The sequence below is a fragment of the Anticarsia gemmatalis genome, chromosome 30 (assembly GCF_050436995.1).
Source record: "Anticarsia gemmatalis isolate Benzon Research Colony breed Stoneville strain chromosome 30, ilAntGemm2 primary, whole genome shotgun sequence".
Lineage (NCBI taxonomy): Eukaryota > Metazoa > Arthropoda > Insecta > Lepidoptera > Erebidae > Anticarsia > Anticarsia gemmatalis.
This window is the reverse complement of record NC_134774.1, coordinates 600,450-622,298: the sequence shown is the minus strand read 5'-3', so window position 1 is coordinate 622,298 and position 21,849 is coordinate 600,450. Positions and strand designations below refer to the sequence as shown.

Sequence of the window (21,849 nt, the reverse complement as noted above, 5' to 3'; positions counted from 1 at the left end):
CGCACCAACGGTTGCTTAACTAACAGATCGTTTACCGACCGGTGAGCGCAACTGGCTATGAGCGCGACTAGTAAAATATGAAAATGGTAATGCGTTGTTTAATTAATTTAATAGCAGGATGTTAGTTAATTCAGCGAATACTAACAATATGTAGATATTTAGGGCATGCATGGTGTACATACATATGTGCATACATAATTACATACATTTATGTTACATACATAATTGCATAATTTAGGCCCCATTTAGATTGTTAATAGTTTCCGATGACTCCGTGGCATGGTCGGTAGTGTATACAACTGCTGCGCGAGAGAGGTCTCGGGTTCGGGTACCGGGTCGAGCCAGTCTTTTTTGAGATCGCACCCCACCGGAAGCACTAGACGTTGGGGCTACTCCACTAGCTACGCTAAAGCAAAACTTAATAGTTTTGCTACGCCCCCCAACCTCTAGAGTAGCAAAGGAGGGGGTGACACAAAGGATCAGCGGGCTTATCACGTATCTCAGTTGACAGCTAGTATATGTCAAATCTATGGTCACTATTCAGTACATTGCTGCTTTGACGTAACGTACTAATCACTATCATCTAAGGAAAAAAACAATGGACAGCACAGTGGCTTTCAAATGGTTGTCATCTGAGATACGTGATAGCCCCCAGGAATGGTCGAAGTGTCAGCCAGGCATTAACTGGCACCCCCACCCCTAAGATAAGAAGTGCATTAGTAGTAGTAGTTGCAATTAAAATCGGGGAGTATGTTTATAGTGTCGCCCGTATCGTATGCGTACATTTACACTCTATTCCATCACTCTCATAGTATTGTGGGAGTATATCGGACACTCGTGAAATACGTATCGTATGATTGTTTGTTTTTCAAATAAGTTGTTTGATGTAATATCTAGTTACTTTCGTTTTTCTCACCGGTTAGGTTAAGTAACCGGAAAAATTATGTTGGCCTACTTAACGTGCAAGCGTATCGGTAGACGTTGCGTGTTGTACAGTACAGAAAACAACATTACAAACATTACATGCTTGCCGAGGTTGTTCTGTGGATGGGTGACCATCCTATACGTATCGAGTTTAGGGTTGCCATCCGTCCAGGTCTCCCCGGATTTGTCCTAGTTTAGAGGGCATCCGGGGAGCGTCCGGGGGAGGTTTCTTTTGTAGACCGGGTTTTAAAAAATTTATAAATAAAAAAAAATTTGGCCGCCTGCAAGACACGCACTATGTTTGCACACCACGATCAACCGACGAACCAAGTATATTCACCGTTCCCCCACTCCTCCCGTTGCGGTTGCTCTTCTTGTTGACATGTCCGGCTTTCGGACTCTAAAATCCGGGGTTTTCACGCGTCTTATCCGGTTTTCCAAATTTTAAAGAACAACCCTTATCGAGTTCCGAGTTTCGGGAGGCACATAAATTTGTGCAAAAGTACTAGTACATACATACTATCACGCCTTTTTCTCATAGAGGTAGGCAGAGACCAAAATACGCCACTTGGTACGATCCTTACAAACTTCCCTTGCTTCATTCACATACATACATCTTGTCATACAGGACCGCCGGTTACGAGTAGCATGTGGAATATTTATCATCTATATTTTAAAAACATTATCTATTACAATACTAACATGGTGGGACTATAACAATTGATTTCATATTAAAATATTTTTCTTAACTTTTATTATGAGTTTTTTATTCAATAATATTATGGCAACAATGTCTTGTCTATGGTTATACTTTTAATTATTAACTACTAGCTGACCCGGCGAACTTCGTACCGCCTAAAATATGCAAAATTAAATGTCTATTTTTCAATATTTCTGAGAGATTTTCTTAATATTTTTTTCCGTTAGAACCTTCTCCTACAAATACAACACAAAAAGAATTAGTAAAATCGGTCCAGCCATTCACGCGTGATGCCGTGACCAAGGAAAACGGGTTTCATTTTTATATATTGAGTTTCAGAATTAAACTCAAGGCCTATCCCTTCCCAAGATCTGGAGACCCTTGCCCAGTGGGACAGTTATAGATTTTTTTTCCCATTACTGTCCCACTGCAGGGCAAGGGTCTCCTCCCAAAAGAGAGGGAGGGGTTAGGCCTTGAGTCCACCACGCTGACCAAGTGCGAGTTGGGGACTTTGCATGCCCTCAATAAATGTATTAAACAAATTTTAGGCAGGCAAATTTTTCTCACGATGTTTTCCTTCACAGTTATAACATTGTGTCTTTTCGTCAACCCGAGACTCGAACTCCAAACACTTTGACAAGGTGACCTCAATACTCCGGAGACAATTAAGACAGTTTTTCAAACATTTTAAGAACATCTCTTTTTAACCATGACACAGATTCATAACGTCGTAACGGTGATTTTTTCATAACTCTATTATTTTTCTTTTACGTCCTTCTTCGCGAACGAGGTTGTGTTAAGTCACTGAATCAATGTCTGATCTGTAGGTGAAGCAACCGTTGGCGCGGTCATTCTATAGATGGGTGACCGTATAGTGGTATTTGAGCTGCGCGTCTCTGTGCTTCGGAGGGCAAGTAAAAAGTCGGTCCAGGTTGTTGTTTACTAAGATAACAGTCGTTAACCCATGTCAAAGGCCTTTCGGGCGGCTTGAACAACTTTGACAGTAGGTTGAATACTAATCATACGATAAGAAAAAAAGACTGAATCAATTTTAGGCAGACAATACGAACTCTGTCTTAGCAGTAAACATAATAATAGGTCTGGGAAAAAGTCTTTTCGCATTACAGTATGTATGAACTTGTAATAAAATCTCTTTGACTTCAACAATCACAAATGAGTACACGGTTCATTAGGTTTCTTTCAGTGAGCTCGTGAGGTACCCAAATATCGAGCTTTTTTGTGTAGAGAAAAGATTTTATTACAAGTTCATACATACTATAATGCGAAAAGACTTTTTCCCCGACCTAATATGATTGCTGATCATGATGTTTATTATTGTTCCGTTTGAGAATTGAACCTACAACCTGTCGACACACTAGTAGTGGCGTGGCAACCATCTTAACCACTGCGCCACGGTGGCCGTGAATAAATATACTTAGGGATTTTTTTATAATGATAATGTGATATCTATCAATACTTAAATATGCGTAATTTAGATACCACTACAAAAAATGCGATATTTATCAAATAATCTATACTAATATTATAAACCTGAAGAGTTTGTTTGTTTGTTTGAACGCGCTAATCTCAGGAACTACTGTTCCGATTTGAAAAAATCTTTCAGTGTTAGATAGCCCATTTATCGAGGAAGGTTATAGGCTATATATCATCACGCTACGACAAAATAGGAGCAGAGTACCAGTGAAAAATGTTACATAAACGGGAAATTTTTTTACCCCTTCTCCTTATGTGACGCAAGCGAAGTTGCGCGGGTCAGCTAGTAATATTATAAAGCTGAAGAGTTTGTTTGTTTGTTTGTTTGAACGCGCTAATCTCAGGAACTACTGATACGATTTGAAAAATTCTTTCAGTGTTAGATAGCCCATTTATCCAGGAAGGCTTTAGGCTATATATTATCACGCTACGACCAATAGAAGCAGAGTACGAGTAAAAAATGTTACAAAAACGGGGAAAATTATGTCCTATTCTCTTACGTGACGCAAGCGAAGTTGCGCGAGTCAGCTAGTACTTAAATATGCGTAATTTAGATACCACTACAAAAAAACGCGATGTGTATCAAATAATACAATGGAATTATAATCATTCATATCAAAAATACTTTCATTCATTCATAATTGCTTATCATTATTGTTATCAAACGTTATCAGTAGATATTTCGGTTGTTGATGACTCTATTATAATACTCGTTTAGACACGCGACCGCGTTCGCATAAAAAAATACTGCTATGAAAACTTAATCAGCCTTGCCCTCCAAACTATGTTGTAGTCGGCTTCCAGTCTCACCGGATGCAGCTGAATACCAGTATTTTACATGCAGCGACTGTCTATCTGACCTCCACAACACAGTTACCTGGGTTATAACACGATACTCAGTAAGACTGGTTGTCAGACTTTCAAGCTTCTGGCTACTGTTAACGACTGTCAAAGATCTTTGATAATGACAGCCGGGACCCACAATTTAGCGTCCCTTCCGAAACATGGAGGAACTCGGTACGTATAATATGGTCATCTATCCACGGAAAAACTTCGGCAAGCGTCACTTAACTTTAGAGATCGATCCGCACCGACTGTGGATCGCAGAAATGATTAATCCGAGTGGGAATCGAATCCACGGCCTGTCGACGCAATGATAGCGGCGTGGCGACCTTAACCACTGCGCCACGGAGGCAGTCAGGCATTTCAACAGTATATGACTGTATTTTATTTTAACATTTTATTGAAAATCGTTACAAAAATTATGTGATTTACTAAAAATCTGTGATTAGTCACCGGATATTGATTATGTGATTATAATTATTTATGAACATTATCAGTTTATAAATATAAATCGGACTATTTTGATAATTATCTCTCAGTATCTACCAATCTATATTGATATAAGCTTAAACACGCGACTTCACAAATGCGGCTTATATTTGAACTCGGATCTTATGAAAATTTCTTCAGCAGTTTAAATGCAAAAGTGTGAATGACAAATTATCGAATTAGTAACTCAGTAACCTTTACCAACGGTGAAGGAAAACATCGTGATGCAACCTTGCATGCCTGAGAGTTCTTTAGAACAGTTCTTAAAGGTAAAGTCCCCAACCCGCATTTGGTCAGCGTGGTGGACTCAAGGCCTAACGCTTCCCTCATTACGGAAGACCCTTGCATAGTAATGAAACAGTTTGTGACGTCACTATGTCGTATTTCTATACTAAAATGTGTTTATAACATTTCATAAAGAGTAGCTGATTTGACTGGTAGTCAACTAACCAATTTTTAACACTTGAGATTTTTCCTTTCATGGTCATGCAAGATTGCAAGATAACAATTCTCTTATCATAAAAGTTGCTCCCCGGATGCTACTGGGTTTTCCCTCGGATGCTAAGCATTAACTGAAGCGCTGATAAGAAGATATCTACATATTTATCAGAAGGTTTATCTATAAGATAATATGATTTCCTTCTTAAAACATCCAAATCTAATAACACAAAGGTGATTGACAGGCTGACTGTTTGAAATGAAAGTTTAGATGAAAATTCTGTCCTAAGTTACGAACCACGCGGGCGAATTCGCGCGTAGAAGCTAGTCTATACACAATACCATTCCTTCTCCCTGTCGGAAGACTGGATTAAGCAAACTTTGGCGCGGTCATTCCGTAGATGGGTGATCGCTCAGTGGTATTTAAACTGGACGTCTCCGTGCTTCAGAGGGCACGTAAAAAGTCGGTCCCGGCTGTTGTCAATTAAGGTTGTTGTTAAGCCATGTCCAAGGCCTTCGGGCGGCTTGAACTATGCTTTTCGGCAGTTAAAAATGTATATAGCGCTTTATAAAATTAACTAATTAGTTTGTATTAATCGTAGCAAATGGCGTTATTTGGTCTCTGCCTACTCCTATAGGGATAAATGCGTGATTTTATATATTTTCATAAACATATCGTATTAATAACTGTTTATATTATCAAGTTAATTAATTTATTTAGTTTTATCCTTATCGATTCGAAATAATGGCGTTCATTTTGTTTTTCCTACTGTTTTCCTTAACTATAGCAAGTGATTGTTTTGTATTTATGGCCTCCATGGCGCAGTGGTTAAGGTCGCCACGCCGCATGTGGTTTTAGGTTCGGTCTCCATACGGTACAGATATTATTGTGATTCACAAATAATCGTTCCATGCCTGGTTGTATTAGGTCGGCGAAAAAGTCTTTTCGCATTATAGTATGTATGAACTTGTAATAAAATCTTTTCTCTACACAAAAGTTTGATTTGGGTACCTCACGAGCTCACTGAAAGAAACCTAATGAACCGTGTACTCATTTGTGGTTCTTGAAGTCAAAGAGATTTTATTACAAGTTCATACATACTATAATGCGAAAAGACTTTTTCCCCGACCTAATATTTTTTATAAGTATTTTTTTTTCTACCACCGTTTCGAAAAAACTGTTACTAGTTAGAAGAAACGGCAAGATACTCACTTGCTCTTTTTGTTTGTCAATATTTCACAAATATTAAGTAGGATAATTATGTACCTCTGTGCAATCTATGTTATCCCGGTAAACTCAGTTAGTCTCAGATATCTATTGGTTAACGCGACTAACAACCGGTGCTTAACGTGACTTGTTTTACCGTTGTTTGTTCACATGTCATACGGAACTAATCGGCCATGGCGACACTTATGGTACATGACTAGGTAGCACCGTGGCTTTGTTTGAATTGAACGATTTGAGGGTTAAAATGTTTAATGCGTGAGTTAAATTATAATCTAATTTATGTAACTCTAAGGTGTCTGATTGACTGACTGACATACCCCTGGTTTCTAAGGTACATAAAATTTCCCCCTATTGTTATATATATTGGCTTAGCCTTTGTTCCAAACTATGTTGGAGTCGGCTTCCAGTCTCACCGGATGCAGCTGGATACCATTGTTTTACATGGAGCGACTGCCTATCTGACCTCCACAACCCAATATCTGGGTTATAACACGATACCCTTCAGTAAGACTGGTTGTCAGACTTTCAAGCTTCTGACTACTGTTAACGACTGTCAAAGATCTTCGAAAATGACAGCCGGGACCCACAATTTAACGTGCCTTCCGAAACACGGAGAAACTCGATATGTATAAGATGGTCACCCATCCACAGAACAACCTCGGCAAGCATAGCTTAACCTCAGAGATCGATCTGCGCGGCTGTTGTTAACTAAGCCACGAGCTCCTCATTTTCCCCCTATTGTTAGATACCTAACATTTAGCGGTAGTTTATCTATAGCGTATAAACTCATAAAAAAAACCCTATTGAAATTTGTTAAGTTAAAATTTGGAAAGTTTGGTATGGAAGATTGTCATTTTCGGAGCTAGAAGCACGGTACTTAATTTTTTGGATTATCGTTTGAAAAAAATCGACACGTGTTTTGGATATCAACGCCCTAAGGGGTTAAAATAGGGGATAATCACTTTTTTTTTCTTAACTTTCTTTTCAATTTGTCTTTGGACTCCTCACTCCTCCCTCTAGGGACAGTTATAGCCTCTTTGCGTAGTTATTCTTTATATATATAAATCTATGTGAATTGTGTAAAACATCACCATGTTGGTACATACTTGTGAGACGACAAGTTAAAATAATGTTGGTTAATGAATGCCATTGATAAAGCCCGTTACAACACAATGACCACTGTTTTGACAGTTAAATACTTAAATGTATAGGGTTGGCACGTTTAGAAGTTTATTAATCTTGTGATAGTGTATTTTGGTAGATCCAGAGTTTGTTAGGTTTCTAGTAGTTAAGAGCATTGGATCCCAAGCGCCTAAATTATTGCCTAGCCTCCCTACTTATGCAGACAAAGAATGCCAGCCCAGCAATGTCGGTCCGACACCTCGAGAGGACGCCCTTTAAATACATTTTCGAAGAAATAATCGAATGCATTTTTGATAAAAACTGAAATGAAGATGCGCAATGTATAAATTAGAATCTTTTTCGTCAAATATAAAAAAAATATGTTAGTCGCGGTATACTTAAAGCTTGACCCCTCCCTCGTTCGGAAGGTCTCCTTTGCCCAGCAGTGGGACAGTAACGGGTAAAAATGCGGGAAGGAATTTATAAATAAATGTCTGTCAACCCTAGCCGCCATGTCAGTGACACGTTTTCAGTCACGGTCAAATTATTTACCCTTATTGATATTCCGACGAGGTTTCAAAACGAAATGTACCGTAAATAGAACTTTGTGATTTGTATGTATGTATGTATGTATGTATGTATGTATGTAAAGTACCTTAGTATTGCTGTTAAAAGAAATTCTCAGAGATGTATGTGGAGTACCTTAGTTTTTTGTTAAAAATAAAGTCTATTTTAATTATTATTAGCTGACCCGCGCAACTTCACTTGCGTCACATTAGAGAGAATGGGTGAATTTTTTCCTCGTTTCTGTGGCATTTTTTACTGATACTTTGCTCCTATTGGTCGTAGCGTGACGATATAATATATCGTCAAAAAATCATCAGTCAAAAAAATCGATATTTTTTTATTAGGTCTCTCGACTTCAAATAATTCAATACGCCATGTGACTAAAGCACTTAAGTCACTGAGAAATAATTCCCAGCATACTAAGTGGTGTACCTTATCAGCCTCGCACAATTTGAAAATTGCAAGACGGATTAAAAAACGTTTTTATTGTTCCCGTAAAGTTCGACTTTTTGACTTATGTTCTTTAGTCCGCCGACCGTAGATATAGCCTATAGCCTTCCTCGATAAATGGGCTATCTAACACTGAAAGAATTCACTCACACTTCAAACACCAGTTCTACTAGCTACTCGGGTTTCCTCGCAACGTTTTCCTTTAACATTAAACTTGAAAACAATGAGACTATTAACATTACGACACTTTATGAATGAAGATGACACTTACGGACAAGCTATAACATTGAAGATACGCGAGCTCGGTGAACGATCAGGTTAAGCAACGTTATCGCGGACATTCCACAGATGATGAAAAAAAAATACAACTCCCGCACTAAGAATTGCTCTTGTGTCGCGGGGACTTTTACAAACATACAAACAACGGGCACAAAGTACTACCCGAAACATCTATTTGTGGATCGCACAAATAATTGTTCCGTGTGGGAATTGAACCCACGACCTGCCGACGCACTGGTAGTGGCGCGGCGGCCACCTTAACCACTGCGCCACGGAGGCCGTTTTTACAATCTACCAAAATTGATCAACTTCCCTATTCTTGGACTTTCTGATTCTCATCTATACTAATATTATAAAGCTGTAGAGTTTGTTTGTTTGAACGCGCTAATCTCAGGAACCACTGGTCCGATTAGAAAAATTATTTCAGTGTTAGATAGCCAATTTATCGAGGAAGGCTAGGCTATATAACATCACGCTACGACCAATAGGAGCAGAGCATCAGTAAAAAATGTTACAAAAACGGGGGAAGTTATGACCTATTCTCTCTTATGTGACACAAGCGAAGTTGCGCGAGTCAGCTAGTAAGTACATATATAAGTATGTTTATCAGTTATTTGGTTACAGTACAAGCTCTGCTTAGTTTGGAATCAAATGACCGTGTGTGAGTTGTCCAATGATATTTATTATTTATTTATTCATTTATTTTGATACCCGAGAAAGGCCATAGGCTACTTTTTACTCCGGGAAAATGTCGCATAATGGGAAAATTAAGGTAGCGGACGAAGTCGCGGGTAAAAGCTAGTAATTGATAATTTAAAGATATGTAACGCGAAGTCGTAAAGAAACATTGCAAACGCTGGCTGAACTCTACGAGATAGATCAAAATCAATCATCCCCCAGCGGTTTAGAATAGGTGGTTGATAAAACGTTGACGCGGTCATTCTATAGATGGGTGACCGCATAGTGATATTTGATCTGAGCGTCTCCGTGCTTCGGAGGGCACGTAAAAAGTCGGTCCCAGTTGTTGTCTACTAAGATAACAATCGTTAAGCCACGTCACAGGCCTTATGCTTGAACAACTTTGACACTAGGTTGACCACTAACCATACGATGAGAGAGAGAGAGAAGTGTGAGTTGCCCAATGGTATTTATTTATCCATATAGAGACATCGTCTAACTTGTCGTATAGTTGTAAATAATCTATACTAATATTATAAAGCTGAAGAGTTTGTTTGTTTGTTTGTTTGAACGCGCTAATCTCGGGAACTACTGGTCCGATTTGAAAAATTCTTTCAGTGTTAGATAGCCCATTTATCGAGGAAGGATATAGGCTATATATCATCACGCTACGACCAATAGGAGCAGAGTACCAGTGAAAAATGTTACAAAAACGGGGAAAATTGTGATTCTCTTATGTGACGCAAGCGAAGTTGCGCGGGTCAGCTAGTAGTACTATATGAATACAAAGATCACATGTTTGCACGTGTCTTAGTCATAAGGTTTTTACTATCGTTCGAGACTTAGTTAGTTAATGATTATTGCGGTAAAACATTGTCACCTGCGTTACATGTTTAATGGCGTTAAAACCAGCTTTACTGACTGGCTTAAACGGAAAACCTTGCAGGAAGAATTATGATGATTGAAAACTTGTTTGGTGGAAATGAGGTGAATAGGCCACATTTTCTTAACAGTTTATTTATACTTCTATTCTTCTAATATTATAAAGCTGAAGAGTTTGTTTGTTTGAACGCGCTAATCTCAGGAACTATTGGTTCGATTGGAAAAATTCTTTCAGTGTTAGATAGCCCATTTATCGAGGAAGGTTATAGGCTATATATCATCACGCTACGACCAATAGGAGCAGAGTACCAGTAGAAAATGTTACAAAAACGGGGAAAATCTTGATTCTCTCTTATGTGCAAGCGAAGTTGCGCGGGTCAGCTAGTGTACAAATAAATTTAACCCGTTAATGTCAGTTAATCCTCCTGGAATGAGGGAGGAGTAAGGCCTTGAGTTCACCACATTGGCGAAGTGCGGGTGTGGGACGTTGCATACCTTTTTTGTAAAAGTTTTTTTGATATGACCCCAAAATCAGTCACTAGTTCGGTTCTCAGGCTAGGTAAAGATGTATTTGAGACTTTAATCCCAAATTCTGCTAAACAAGCTTTACTGACTGCCTTATACGGGAAGACCTTGCGGTAAATATAGTTGAATTATGATCAGTGTGAAAACTCGTTTGATGAAAATGAGGTGAATAGGCCACATTTTCTTACCAGTTTTCCAGAGATGTTTTAAGTGACTGCTGAATCGTTAACCAGTTCGGTTTTCAAACTGGGTAAAGACGTATTGATGACGCAAATAACGAATTCAAAACCTATTTGATGAAAAAGACGTGAATAGGGCACATTTTATTACCACTCTTCCTAGAGGTTTTAAATGGCTGCTAAATCGGTCCCTGGTTCGGTTTTCAGGTTAGATAAAGATGTATTTATGCCGATAATCCTGAATTCTGCTGTACCATCTCTTATGAGTTTTCATGAAAACCTTTCTGCTGGAAAAAAAGGTTCAAACGACACAGTCATTTTCTAAGCAGTTCTTTTAGAGGTGTTTTAAATGATGACCAGTCTTGGGTTCTGTTCTCAGGTTGTGTTAAAGTTAAGTTTTTTTTTGATAATACTACTAAATTCTGCTAAACCAGGGGCTCCCAACCTTTTCTTTGTCCGGGACCACTTTTATATTATTCTTGTTAGCAGGGACCACTATGTAAGTATATTTTAAAAATAAAATGTATTCATCATTCTGAAAATGTTGAAGTGTAAAAGACTGCTGTGCAAGTAGCCTCGGGTTCAAATCCCGGATAGAAACAAAAAGTCCGAGTTTTCTGTTAAAAACTTTCAGTGATAGCCCGGAGTTAGGAAGTTGAGGTCATGGACCTCCATAAAGCCGACGGTCCTGCGCCTGACCTCTCCCTGGTCGTGTCGGTTGAGTCATCCTACTGAACGATGTGAGTAATGGAATAGAGAACCTGTGTTCACACTAAGACACTAAGGTCTTGTCTTTTTTCGAGGAATCAAATTGCATACATATCTAAAAAATACCCCATTTAAAACATCCCCAATGGGTAAATTAGATCGATATAATTGGAACCAAAGACTGACTGGTCTCCCTCATGGTATTGTTAGTGGTCAACCTAGTGTCAAAGTTGTTCAAGCCGCCCGAAAGGCCTTTGACCTGGCTTAAACTGACTGGTAATAAATAATTTACAACGTTTATATACCGGCGTGTGCGCATAGTGAGTGACGTCACAAGTTATCTAACACCATCAGTGGACCGTGTTATTGGAGCTTTCTCTTTTATTACTATTGACTTGTTTAATTTATTTGTTTTAGCTATCATAGCTCAGAGGTTTTAGTACTCACCTCCTTAGAAAATGATTAAAAAAGACAGCAATTCAGTCTTCTTATTAACCTATCGTATGGTTAGTGGTCAACCTAGTGTCAAAGTTGTTCAAGCCGCCCGAAGGCCTTTGACGTGGCTTAACGACATTAATTGACAACCACCGGGATCGACTTTTAACGTGCCCTCCGAAGCTCGGAGACGCCCAGTTCGAATACCACTATGCGGTCACCCATCTATCGAATGACCGCGCCAAGGTTTGCTTAACCCACAGATCGTTTACTGACCGGTGAGAACCTTAGAGATCGATCCGCGCGGCTACTGTTAATTTTTTTTTCTAAGTCAATGAAAATAGCCTTTTAAACTATTTCTTTATCTAATCGCGATAATACAGCAAGATCAAACATTTGTTTCTCTTATCAAATAGTACAGTGATAAGGACCAATTAATTAGTATTGCTTTATTAACTTAGATTATCCGTGTTATTGTCGGTGATAATAGATAAGACGCAGGAAAGGATCGAACAGAGGCGCTCATAGACTCATAGCTAGGCGCTCTCAGCTATAAACCATCCGTAGGTTAAGCAAAGTTTGTGCGGACATTTTGTAGATGTTTGATGAAAAACATTGTGATGAAACCTTGCATGGCTAAAGGTTCTTTAACATATTTCTTAAGTGGACTGTGGACACGCGCTGCTTTTTGCGTAAAAGTATTATATGTTTTTTCTTTTTTTAACATTTTACTATCCCACTGCTGGGCAAGGGTCTCCTCCCAAACGAGGGAGGGGGTAGGCCTTGTGTTCATCACGCTGGTCAAGTGCGGATTGGGGACATTGCATGCCCTCTATAAATGTATCAAACAATTTTTAGCCATGCAAGGTTGCATCACGATGTTTTCCTTCACCGTTAGAGCAAGTGATAATTATTTCTAATACACACATAACTTGGAAAAGTCATTGGTGTGTTCGGGTTCGAACCTGCAGTTACCTGCGTGGGAGGTGCCACCTTATCTTTTATATGCGTATAAAATATTGTTGACAATTTAAGTCCACTTGACGTATTTATTTATCGCAGGTGATAACAGTGATTTGTTATTTTATTATCTACTTGTTAAATTGACAGGTATTGAACCTGTATGATCGATAGTTTAGCGGAAAACTAGTTGTTATTCGCTATTTCGTCAAAGTGGAATGATTTCACGGAATTATTAACCCCCTACGCAAAAAGAGGGGTGTTATAAGTTTGACGTGTCTGTGTGTGTGTCTGTCTGTCGTCTGTGGTATCATAACTCCTGAACGGATGCGATGATTTCAATTTAGTTTTTTTTGTTAAAGGTTACTTATGTGCGAGTGTTCTTAGACATGTTTCTTGAAAATCCGTTGAGCCGTCAAAAAGTTGTAGGGGGTTAAAGTGAGGGGAGGAGAGGAAATTTACTCGGATGGGGTCTCAAATAGCTTCGTATGTTGAGAAAGTTAGTGGTGGGAATATTTGAATGTCTTTACCTAACTAGCCAATCTATAAAAAGTATGAAGGGTTTTTTATTGAAATTTTTAATTTATAGTTATACTTTCGCATGGTTAGCGGGCAATTTTGACTGCCTCTGTGGCGCGGTCGGTAGTGTATGCGACTGCCGCACAAAAGGTCTCGGGTTCGAATCCTGGGTCAATCAAAATTGAGAGATTTTCTTTTAAGAATATTCAGAGATTGCCGGAGTCAGGAAGTTGTGTTCAAAGACCTCCGTGCCTCGGACGTAAAGCTGTCGGTCCTGCGCCTGAGCTCTCACTGGTCGTGTGTACCGTCACACCAGACTATGAGAGTGATGGAATAGAGAGTGTACCTGTGTATTGTGCACACTTGGCCACTATAAACAAATAAATATTTTTTTCGGATGTGGTTGTACTTTGTGTCCGTTTTTTGTATGTTAGTAAAAGTCCCCGCGACACAAGAGCAGTTTTTAGTGCGGGAGTTGTCTTTTAAAAAGAAATAGTAAAGAATAGAAGTACAGTCAACCTGGGTAACTTTGAATCGTTTGGGAAACATTGACAGTGGGAATTTGAACTAGTTTCGATTATTTTTTCATATGAAACCAACACAATTGATAAAGATTCATTTTAGTTTTGCAAACTTTTATCTATTGTGTTGGTTTCATATGAAATTTAATCGAAACTAGTTCAAATTCCCACGTTCAATGTTTCCCAAATGATTCAAAGTTACCCAAGTTGACTGTGCCTAAATTTTTAGATCTTAACCTACAGCTGATAGAAACTAGATTTTTATTTGATTCTCTTGTTAGAACTGGTAGTAAAAATTGTTATCGTAGTATTACAATTGCTTCCATATTTTATTACTAATCATAATTCAGTTTGATTGTATGAATGAGTAAGGTTTTCGATTGATTGGAGCCAGATGTTTTATTGCCTCTGTGGTGCAGTCGGTAGAGTGTCTGTCTGCTGAAAATGAGGTCTGGGGTTCGATTCCCAGTTCGGGCATATTATTATTGATCTATTCTAATTTATATCGGTAAACGGCAAGTGGCAATAGGCTTGCCCCTTATTACATGAGACTAACGTTGATTAATAGTTTTTTAATTCACCTATGCCTTAACCTTATTATATACTAGGTGACCCGCGCAACTTCGCTTGCGTCACATAAGAGAGAATGGGTCAAAATATTCCCCGTTTTTGTAACACTTTTTATTGCTTGTCTGCTCCTTTTGGTCGTATCGTAATGATATATAGCCTATAGCTCTCCTCGATAAATGGTCTATCTAACACCGAAAGAATTATTCAAATCGGACCAGAAGTTCCTGAGATTAGCGCGTTCAAACAAACAAACAAACAAACAAACATATGAACAAAATCTTCAGCTTTATAATATTAGTATAGATATAAAACAAGCGTGATATTATGTACACATCTAATAAATCAATAATATATAAACATTTTTCTATCTTTCCAGAAAAATCCTTCAAACAATGGCTTGAAGAGCAATGCACAGCGCCATCTCCCGGCCGCCAGGCTAACTACGTACTAAGATGCACCTAGCGACATCTGTCGATAGATAATACGAAATGCCACGGTTAAAATATGCATCAGTGGCGAGAGTCGTGGTTATACTTGGGCTGTTTTGTCTATGGCTACAGATTATGCTCTCCGCTTCTAGCGGGGGGATGTATAGAGATGGAGGTACGTGCTGTTTACCTTTTTAATATATAGGGTGTTGAAATAAGAAAGGTTTTTTTTGGATTCTATACAGGTTGTTGTTTATTATGTATAGTATATATTAGCGGATGATACTAGTTTTTAAACATGTATAGAGACTATTAGAGATATATACAGGGTGTTATGATTAGCGGATGATATTCATTTGAGAAGTATATACAGGGTGTGTAATGCTAAGCGATTTTATTATTTATTAGATTAGATTTAAAGTTATTTCTTAGAAGTGAAGGTTTTGTAATTATTGAACTTAGAGTTTATTAATTTACCTTGAAATGTAATTCTTACAGGGTAAATGTATATATTAGTACAATTAAAGTAAAATTTTCCTGTAGTGATCCAAAATAACCTGCTTTTTAGTTAAATCATCATCATTGTCATTGCAGCTTTAGAAATATACTAATTAATCATTACGCCATATCATTAACATGAAAACTAATTGAATTATTCGAATTAACAAATATCAGATAGTATCCATTACAAAAATCTCATTTGAGAATTAAAACGGAATTGTAACTGCGATGAAAATTTAAAGATTTTATTTGCTTTAGTCGTATATCGTTTTTGACACCAACGCTCTCTGGTCTCGGGGCAAAAATAGTTGGTCAATCTGGCCGAAACTCCAAGAAATAAAAAAGCACAAAATCTTAAATTTTTCATTGTTATATTTTTTCATTGCAGTCTTATTAAAAGGTTTAATGTGTCTGAATGTAGCAACGAGCTGAAAGCGAGAAAGAGAAAGAGCCGTCACAAGCGCTCCTAAATCTCTTGTATCTATAGCCCGCTCTCCTGCGCTCATTCTATATCTACACAGTGGCTTGTTGCTATATTCAGACATACAAACATATATGGCGCGTATTTTCCCCTCCAATAACTGTAAATAATAATTTTTATTGCAGATTTTTTTTACGGATTTTTGGGGAAGCGTAACTACGTAGAGTTTGAGTTAAAAGGACTTGTGTTAAACAGTTATAAAAGTATAAGTATTTTGTTATTTTTTGAATGTCCTATGGGTCTTTTTAGGGGTCTATTTTTTGTGGTCTTTGCACTTTTATGAACAAACTTTTCAATGAAGTCCAAGTTTAAGATATTGAAAAGTAAAAAACCCAACCTCAATTGGCCAGTTTGTGTTCAAGGCCTAACCGCTCCCTTATTACGGGAAGAGACCCTTGCCCAGCAGTGGGACATTAATGGGCCATTTATTTTGCAATCCGAATAAAATATTTTTATGAGATTATTTTTGGTTAAGTTAGTTTGAAATTATTAACTCGACGATTCATGTGTCATTTATATAGTTGTCGTCAAACAACTTGAACACGCGCAGGTGTTATCAAACTGAACGTAGACACAGTGCAGAGGACTCTCGGTTGACTGTTCTAACAATCGAGCGATCCAAGCGCAATAGTCCTCCACACGCACTGCTATTTACAAGCGGAACTAAATATCGTTCATTATGATGTAGCGAAATTGTTCAAGTTGTTTGGCAACTATACTAATAACATTAATACATTATTCATTCAGATATATCCATTTATATAACAAAAAAAATAACCATCTAAGTAGCTGCACAAATTGATAATCTAATACATAGAATTCTCGCGTCACAGTTTTCGTTGCCATACTCGTCCGAAACGGCTTGACCGATTCTCATGAAATCTTGTGAGTATATTGAGTAGGTCTGAGAATCGGCCAACATCCATTTTTCATACCCCTAAGTGACACTTTTTTTTATATGGCAGAACAACGTCTGCCGGGTCAGCTAGTTTCATCTAAAATTACCGACTGTTAAGAAAATTGTTCTAATGACATGAATTGGCTACAAATTCAAGGCGACTCTTATTAGGCGCTATTAATGTAGAATCATAAAGTATGCTCTGCATCATATGTACAGTGTTGCGTGTTGTACACGTGTACAGTACAGACAACAACTGTCACGTACATACATAGTTGACAGTCGGTGTGTGTGTGCGGACACACGCGACACAACATCACTCACTACCTGTTACCTACACACACTCACTGTACATATGTACAGTGTTGCGTGTTGTACACGTGTACAGTACAGACAACAACTGTCACGTACATACATAGTTGGCAGTCGGTGTGTGTGCGGACACACGCGACACAACATCACACACTACCTGTTACCTACACACACTCACTGTACATATGTACAGTGTTGCGTGTTGTACACGTGTACAGTACAGACAACAACTGTCACGTACATACATAGTTGACAGTCGGTGTGTGTGCGGACACACGCGACACTACATCAGACACTACCTGTTACCTACACACACTCACTGCACATATGACGGGGAGCATTCAAACCTAGTCTGATTTTGTTTACGTCTTAAACTGTTATAAAATATAAAATTTGTGCAGCTAACTTGTAAATGAAATAAGGTAATAATTCACCAATCCATCTTCCATTGAATAACATTTCTAACATAATTTTCTTGTAACTAACGACCCATTTAATTGTCATATACCATGATCTTACCAAAATTTGAACAAGCTTTAAGGCCGATCTACAAAACCGACTCGATTCATCTGTTCGGCTTGTGATCTTGTTCATCTACACATATTCGGTTTTGCCACCCGGCTAGACCGATTAATGCCGATATATTCCCAGTTGTCCCCTCTAACTGTCCCCCGGGGCGACAACTGGGAATTTTCTTCCAACTTTATTCCCAGTTGTCACCCCGGGGTGACAGTGTAGAGGAGACAATTGGGAATATATCTTAATGCCGACTGAATATGTGTGTAGCAAGTCTTACAGTTGTTGTCTGTACTGTACACGTGTACAACACGCAACACTGTACGTATGACACGATCTATTAGCCACCTTTACACACACACTCTATCGCACGTTCTTAGGAGCGTACAGTATTACGCGCGGGAAAGCAGCGCGCTCTTCGAGAGCGATTTTCTTCGCGGGCGCGGACAGATGAGCGCGGCGCGTAGTCTTTCCTTTCTCCTTGCATGCGCGCTCTTTCATGCGCGATTGTTGTCTCATGCGCGATAGAGTGTGTGTGTAAAGGTGGCTATTAACAGTATAACATTCTCGTCATAAATCATAATTAATCGTTTTATTTCAGATTATACTAACAAAGCATGGGAAAGTCAGATTAATGATCCGTTCGAAGGTTTTAATTTTTATTTTTTTATTTTTTCATCTCATTTCATGTTATTCGTCATATATATGTCAGTACTTGGTTACAAAGGTTACAGTTGCGACTATAACTTGATTGTATGTCTATCCTCTCGGTACGTCTGTACTGGGTGTCTCATAAACAACGTCAAATCGAAAATAAGTGACAGGATTGATTGGAACCATCATGTGAAAAACCAGAAAAATCTATCCCGTGCTGTTTGAAAACTATTTGGTCAATTCTGTTACCCTGTTTTAGCTGGACGTTGCGTTTTGGGACACCCTGTATATTGTGTTCTAGTATGTACGTTAAAAGCTCTTCCCATCATCAGACAACATTATTTAAGACTTTCTGGACCATTTGGCGCAATGAGAGTGAGAGGGCTTTAGTTCAAATGCCGAGTCGGACCAAAAATTATTCCTTAGCTTTTCCTCCAAGAAATGCTTCGTAAATTGCCCAGATATCCGTGCCTCGGAGAGTACGTAAAGGTGAAAATCCTGGGTTTGACCTCTTACTGGTCTAATTATCCGTCCCAACAGATTATGAGAGTAAAGGTATAGAGAGTGTACCTGTGTATTGTGCAAACACTTAAACACTATTAACAAAATTCAAGAGGGACTATTTACGTGCCCTCCGAAGCACGGAGACGCTAGTTCAAAAATCATGCCTGGTCACCCATCCATAGAATGACCTCGTCAACAATCCATTGCGTCACCTTTTGCTACATAGGTATCAGTATCAAATTATTGTGCGTCAGTCAAATGTCACTTTTCCTTTTATTGTTATGGGTTTTTTTCACAAGTCATTGTATTAGTAACCACATCTGAGTAAAGTCATATACCTACCTATTTCATATAGATTTGTCGTATGGGATTAAGGAAATCATGTATTCTTTTTCCTTTACCTATTAGCCTCCTTTACACACACACTGTATCGCACGTTCTTAGGAGCGTACAGGATTACGCGCGGGAAAGCAGCGCGCTCTGAGAGAGCGATTTTCTTCGCGGGCGCGGACAGATGAGCGCGGCGCGTGCTCTTTCCTTTCCCCTTACACGCGCGCTCTTTCACGTGCGATTGTTGTTTCATGCGCGATAGAGTGTGTGTGTAAAAGTGGCTTTTCATTTCCTAATATTTCCTGCCTTTTAACTGTTATAGAGATAAATCTATATAAATTATTTTGTAATTTGATAGTTGTTGAAGATGTAAAGTTTTAGATTTTAAATTAAAATTATTGATACGGCTTTTAGTAGTATACACGGAATAACTAATGCAAGAGGAAATGTCATACTATTTCATTGAATGGCTGTCGCCAAACTCAGCCGATGACATTTAACGCACACTGAAATATGAAAAGAAATAAACGACTAGTACAAATTAAAATAACCAGCCATATTTTAATGACGTTAGAGTCGTATTTTGCACTAATACTTTGTGCTTTATGTCGGAATTGTATCTACGTGCTTTTAGTGTCATCTCTTAGGTTAGTACTAGGGTAGGTATAGCTACACATACTTCGTGTAGTACGCGCGCCACGCCCACTTGCCCTTCCTCTTGTGTTAGTTTTTCTGTGGTAGTATGTAAACTATTCGTTATATATTAAAACTACTATAGTTTAACTAGAATAATATCATTGTTCTTTCATTCTCATTCTTTTCTTTTCTTCTTCTTGCTCGTGTAGAGGATATTTGCTAGAAAACAGACAGTTTTTATAGTCCATTGAAAGGTTACGGTAAGGCTTGCAGTTTTTAAAGGACGGAATTTTATTTTTAATGTGTTAGGGTGGGTCAATAGAAGCCTAAGTTCAAGTCTGTGGGGTTACAATACTTGTCTTTCGGCTGCCATCTTGGAAAAAGGGATCGCCATCTTGAAAAAAGCGGTCGTTGACGGGGGACAAGGGTGGCGACTCTACAAACTTGAACTTAAGCTCTTACTGACCCTACACATAAGAAAATAAAATTGTGTTCTTTGAAAAACTCCAGCTAAGACCTAAAAGTCCCCACTTGCTTGATGGACTCAAGGCCTAATCCCTCCCTCATTACGAAAGGAGACCCTTGCCCAGCAGTCGGATATTAAAGAGCTAACCCCCGGTTTCTGAGTACATTTAGTGGTAGTTTATCTATTCAATAGCGTTTTTATTATATGAGTTTTAACACTATTGAATAGATAAACTACCGCTTAGTGTACGTCAGAAACCGGAGGTATTTAATGCCTTAAAAATGTAGCATTTTAATGGACTGGTTTTTTTCACTTAAGGGCAAGTTTTTACAAGCAAATGTTATCTACACGAGTGCTACTAAACTTTTAACTTTCACTATACTTTCAGGTACTAACCCCTCCTTAACGGACTCAAAGTCGGTTAAACAAATCTTACAGAATCAAGGTTTATGATTTTTTTCTTTTATTTTCTTTACGTCGTGAGCTTTGTACAGCTCTGGGTTAAAGACTTAGGCTAAGTGCATATGTTCGCGCGGTACAAGATCGGAGTGAACAGCTAGTATTGTCTACATCACCGCGTGGTAACAGAACCGAGAAACCGCGCGGCTACTCGCGGTTCAAGAACTAGCGCGCGGGTCGTAGCGCGACGCGCGGTATCGCGCGGTGATGTTGACGATACTAGCTGTTTACTTCGATCTTGTACCGCTCGGTCGAAAATTCTGCGCGGCTCCGCGCGGTCATATGAACTTAACTTTAAGTTATATTGCAAGTAACTGTGTTAAGCTGGTCGCCATGACTCTACCAATTCGTAGGTCGTGGGTTCCCACACGGAAAATTATTTGTGCGATCCACAAATAATTGTTTCGGGTCTGGTTGTGCTTTGTGTCCGTTGTTTGTATGTTTGTAGAAGTTCACGCGACACAAGAGCAATTCTCGGTGCGGGCAAAAATGTATTTTCAGAGATTTTCTGATAACATTTCTTTAGATATTGCCCAGAGCTAGGAAGCTGGGGTCGTAGACTAGACTAGCAATAAAGAGTGTACCTGTGTATTGTGCACACACTTGGACACTATAAACAAAGTCTTGCACAGTTGGTCAGTTTCAATGAAATTGGTCGCAGCCGGTTATCGGGTAGGAGGATATTATTATTAGTTTGTACTAATTAATAATAACACTCATGTGTTACTTCATGGGGAAGAACCGGATTATAAGACTTTGGTACTATTAGTGTCATGTGCCACTTAATTGTTACTTGCGATATAACTTTAGTCTTAGCGATTTTAAATGAATCAGAATATTTGCCACTGCGATTAGTCCTTGCTGTTCTTCTCACTTTAAAAGCCGTTTTCAATGTTCTATCAAATATGACAGAAAGATTGCTATCTTAAATCATTCATTATCAGCTTAGCCTTTCTTCTAACTATGTTGGAGTAGGCTTCCAGTCTCACCGGATGCAGCTGAATACCAGTATTTTACATGGAGCGACTGTCTATCTGACCTCCACAACACAGTTACCTGGGTTATAAGACGATACCCTTCGGTGAGACTGGTTGTCAGACTTTCAATTACAATATATGCATGGGTTATAGAAGGGGAAGTAAGGATAAAATTA

General features: G+C 38.6%; 1 protein-coding gene across 6 annotated transcripts in view; it reads left to right on the top strand.

Moving 5' to 3' along the window:
• The window catches only part of LOC142985413 (alpha-1,6-mannosyl-glycoprotein 2-beta-N-acetylglucosaminyltransferase-like), a 63,580-nt gene that overhangs the window by 6,879 nt on the left and 34,852 nt on the right, over positions 1-21,849 (top strand). For 3 of the 6 annotated variants that reach the window (XM_076133559.1, XM_076133560.1, XM_076133562.1), the window contains exon 2: positions 14,888-15,114. In XM_076133559.1, the coding sequence (XP_075989674.1) occupies positions 15,000-15,114 (115 nt within the window). In that variant the 5' untranslated portion in view covers positions 14,888-14,999. Of the gene's footprint in view, positions 1-14,887; positions 15,115-18,248; positions 18,297-20,625; positions 20,683-21,849 lie in introns of all 6 variants that reach the window. The other 3 variants (XM_076133561.1, XM_076133556.1, XM_076133558.1) reach the window with 2 other exon arrangements.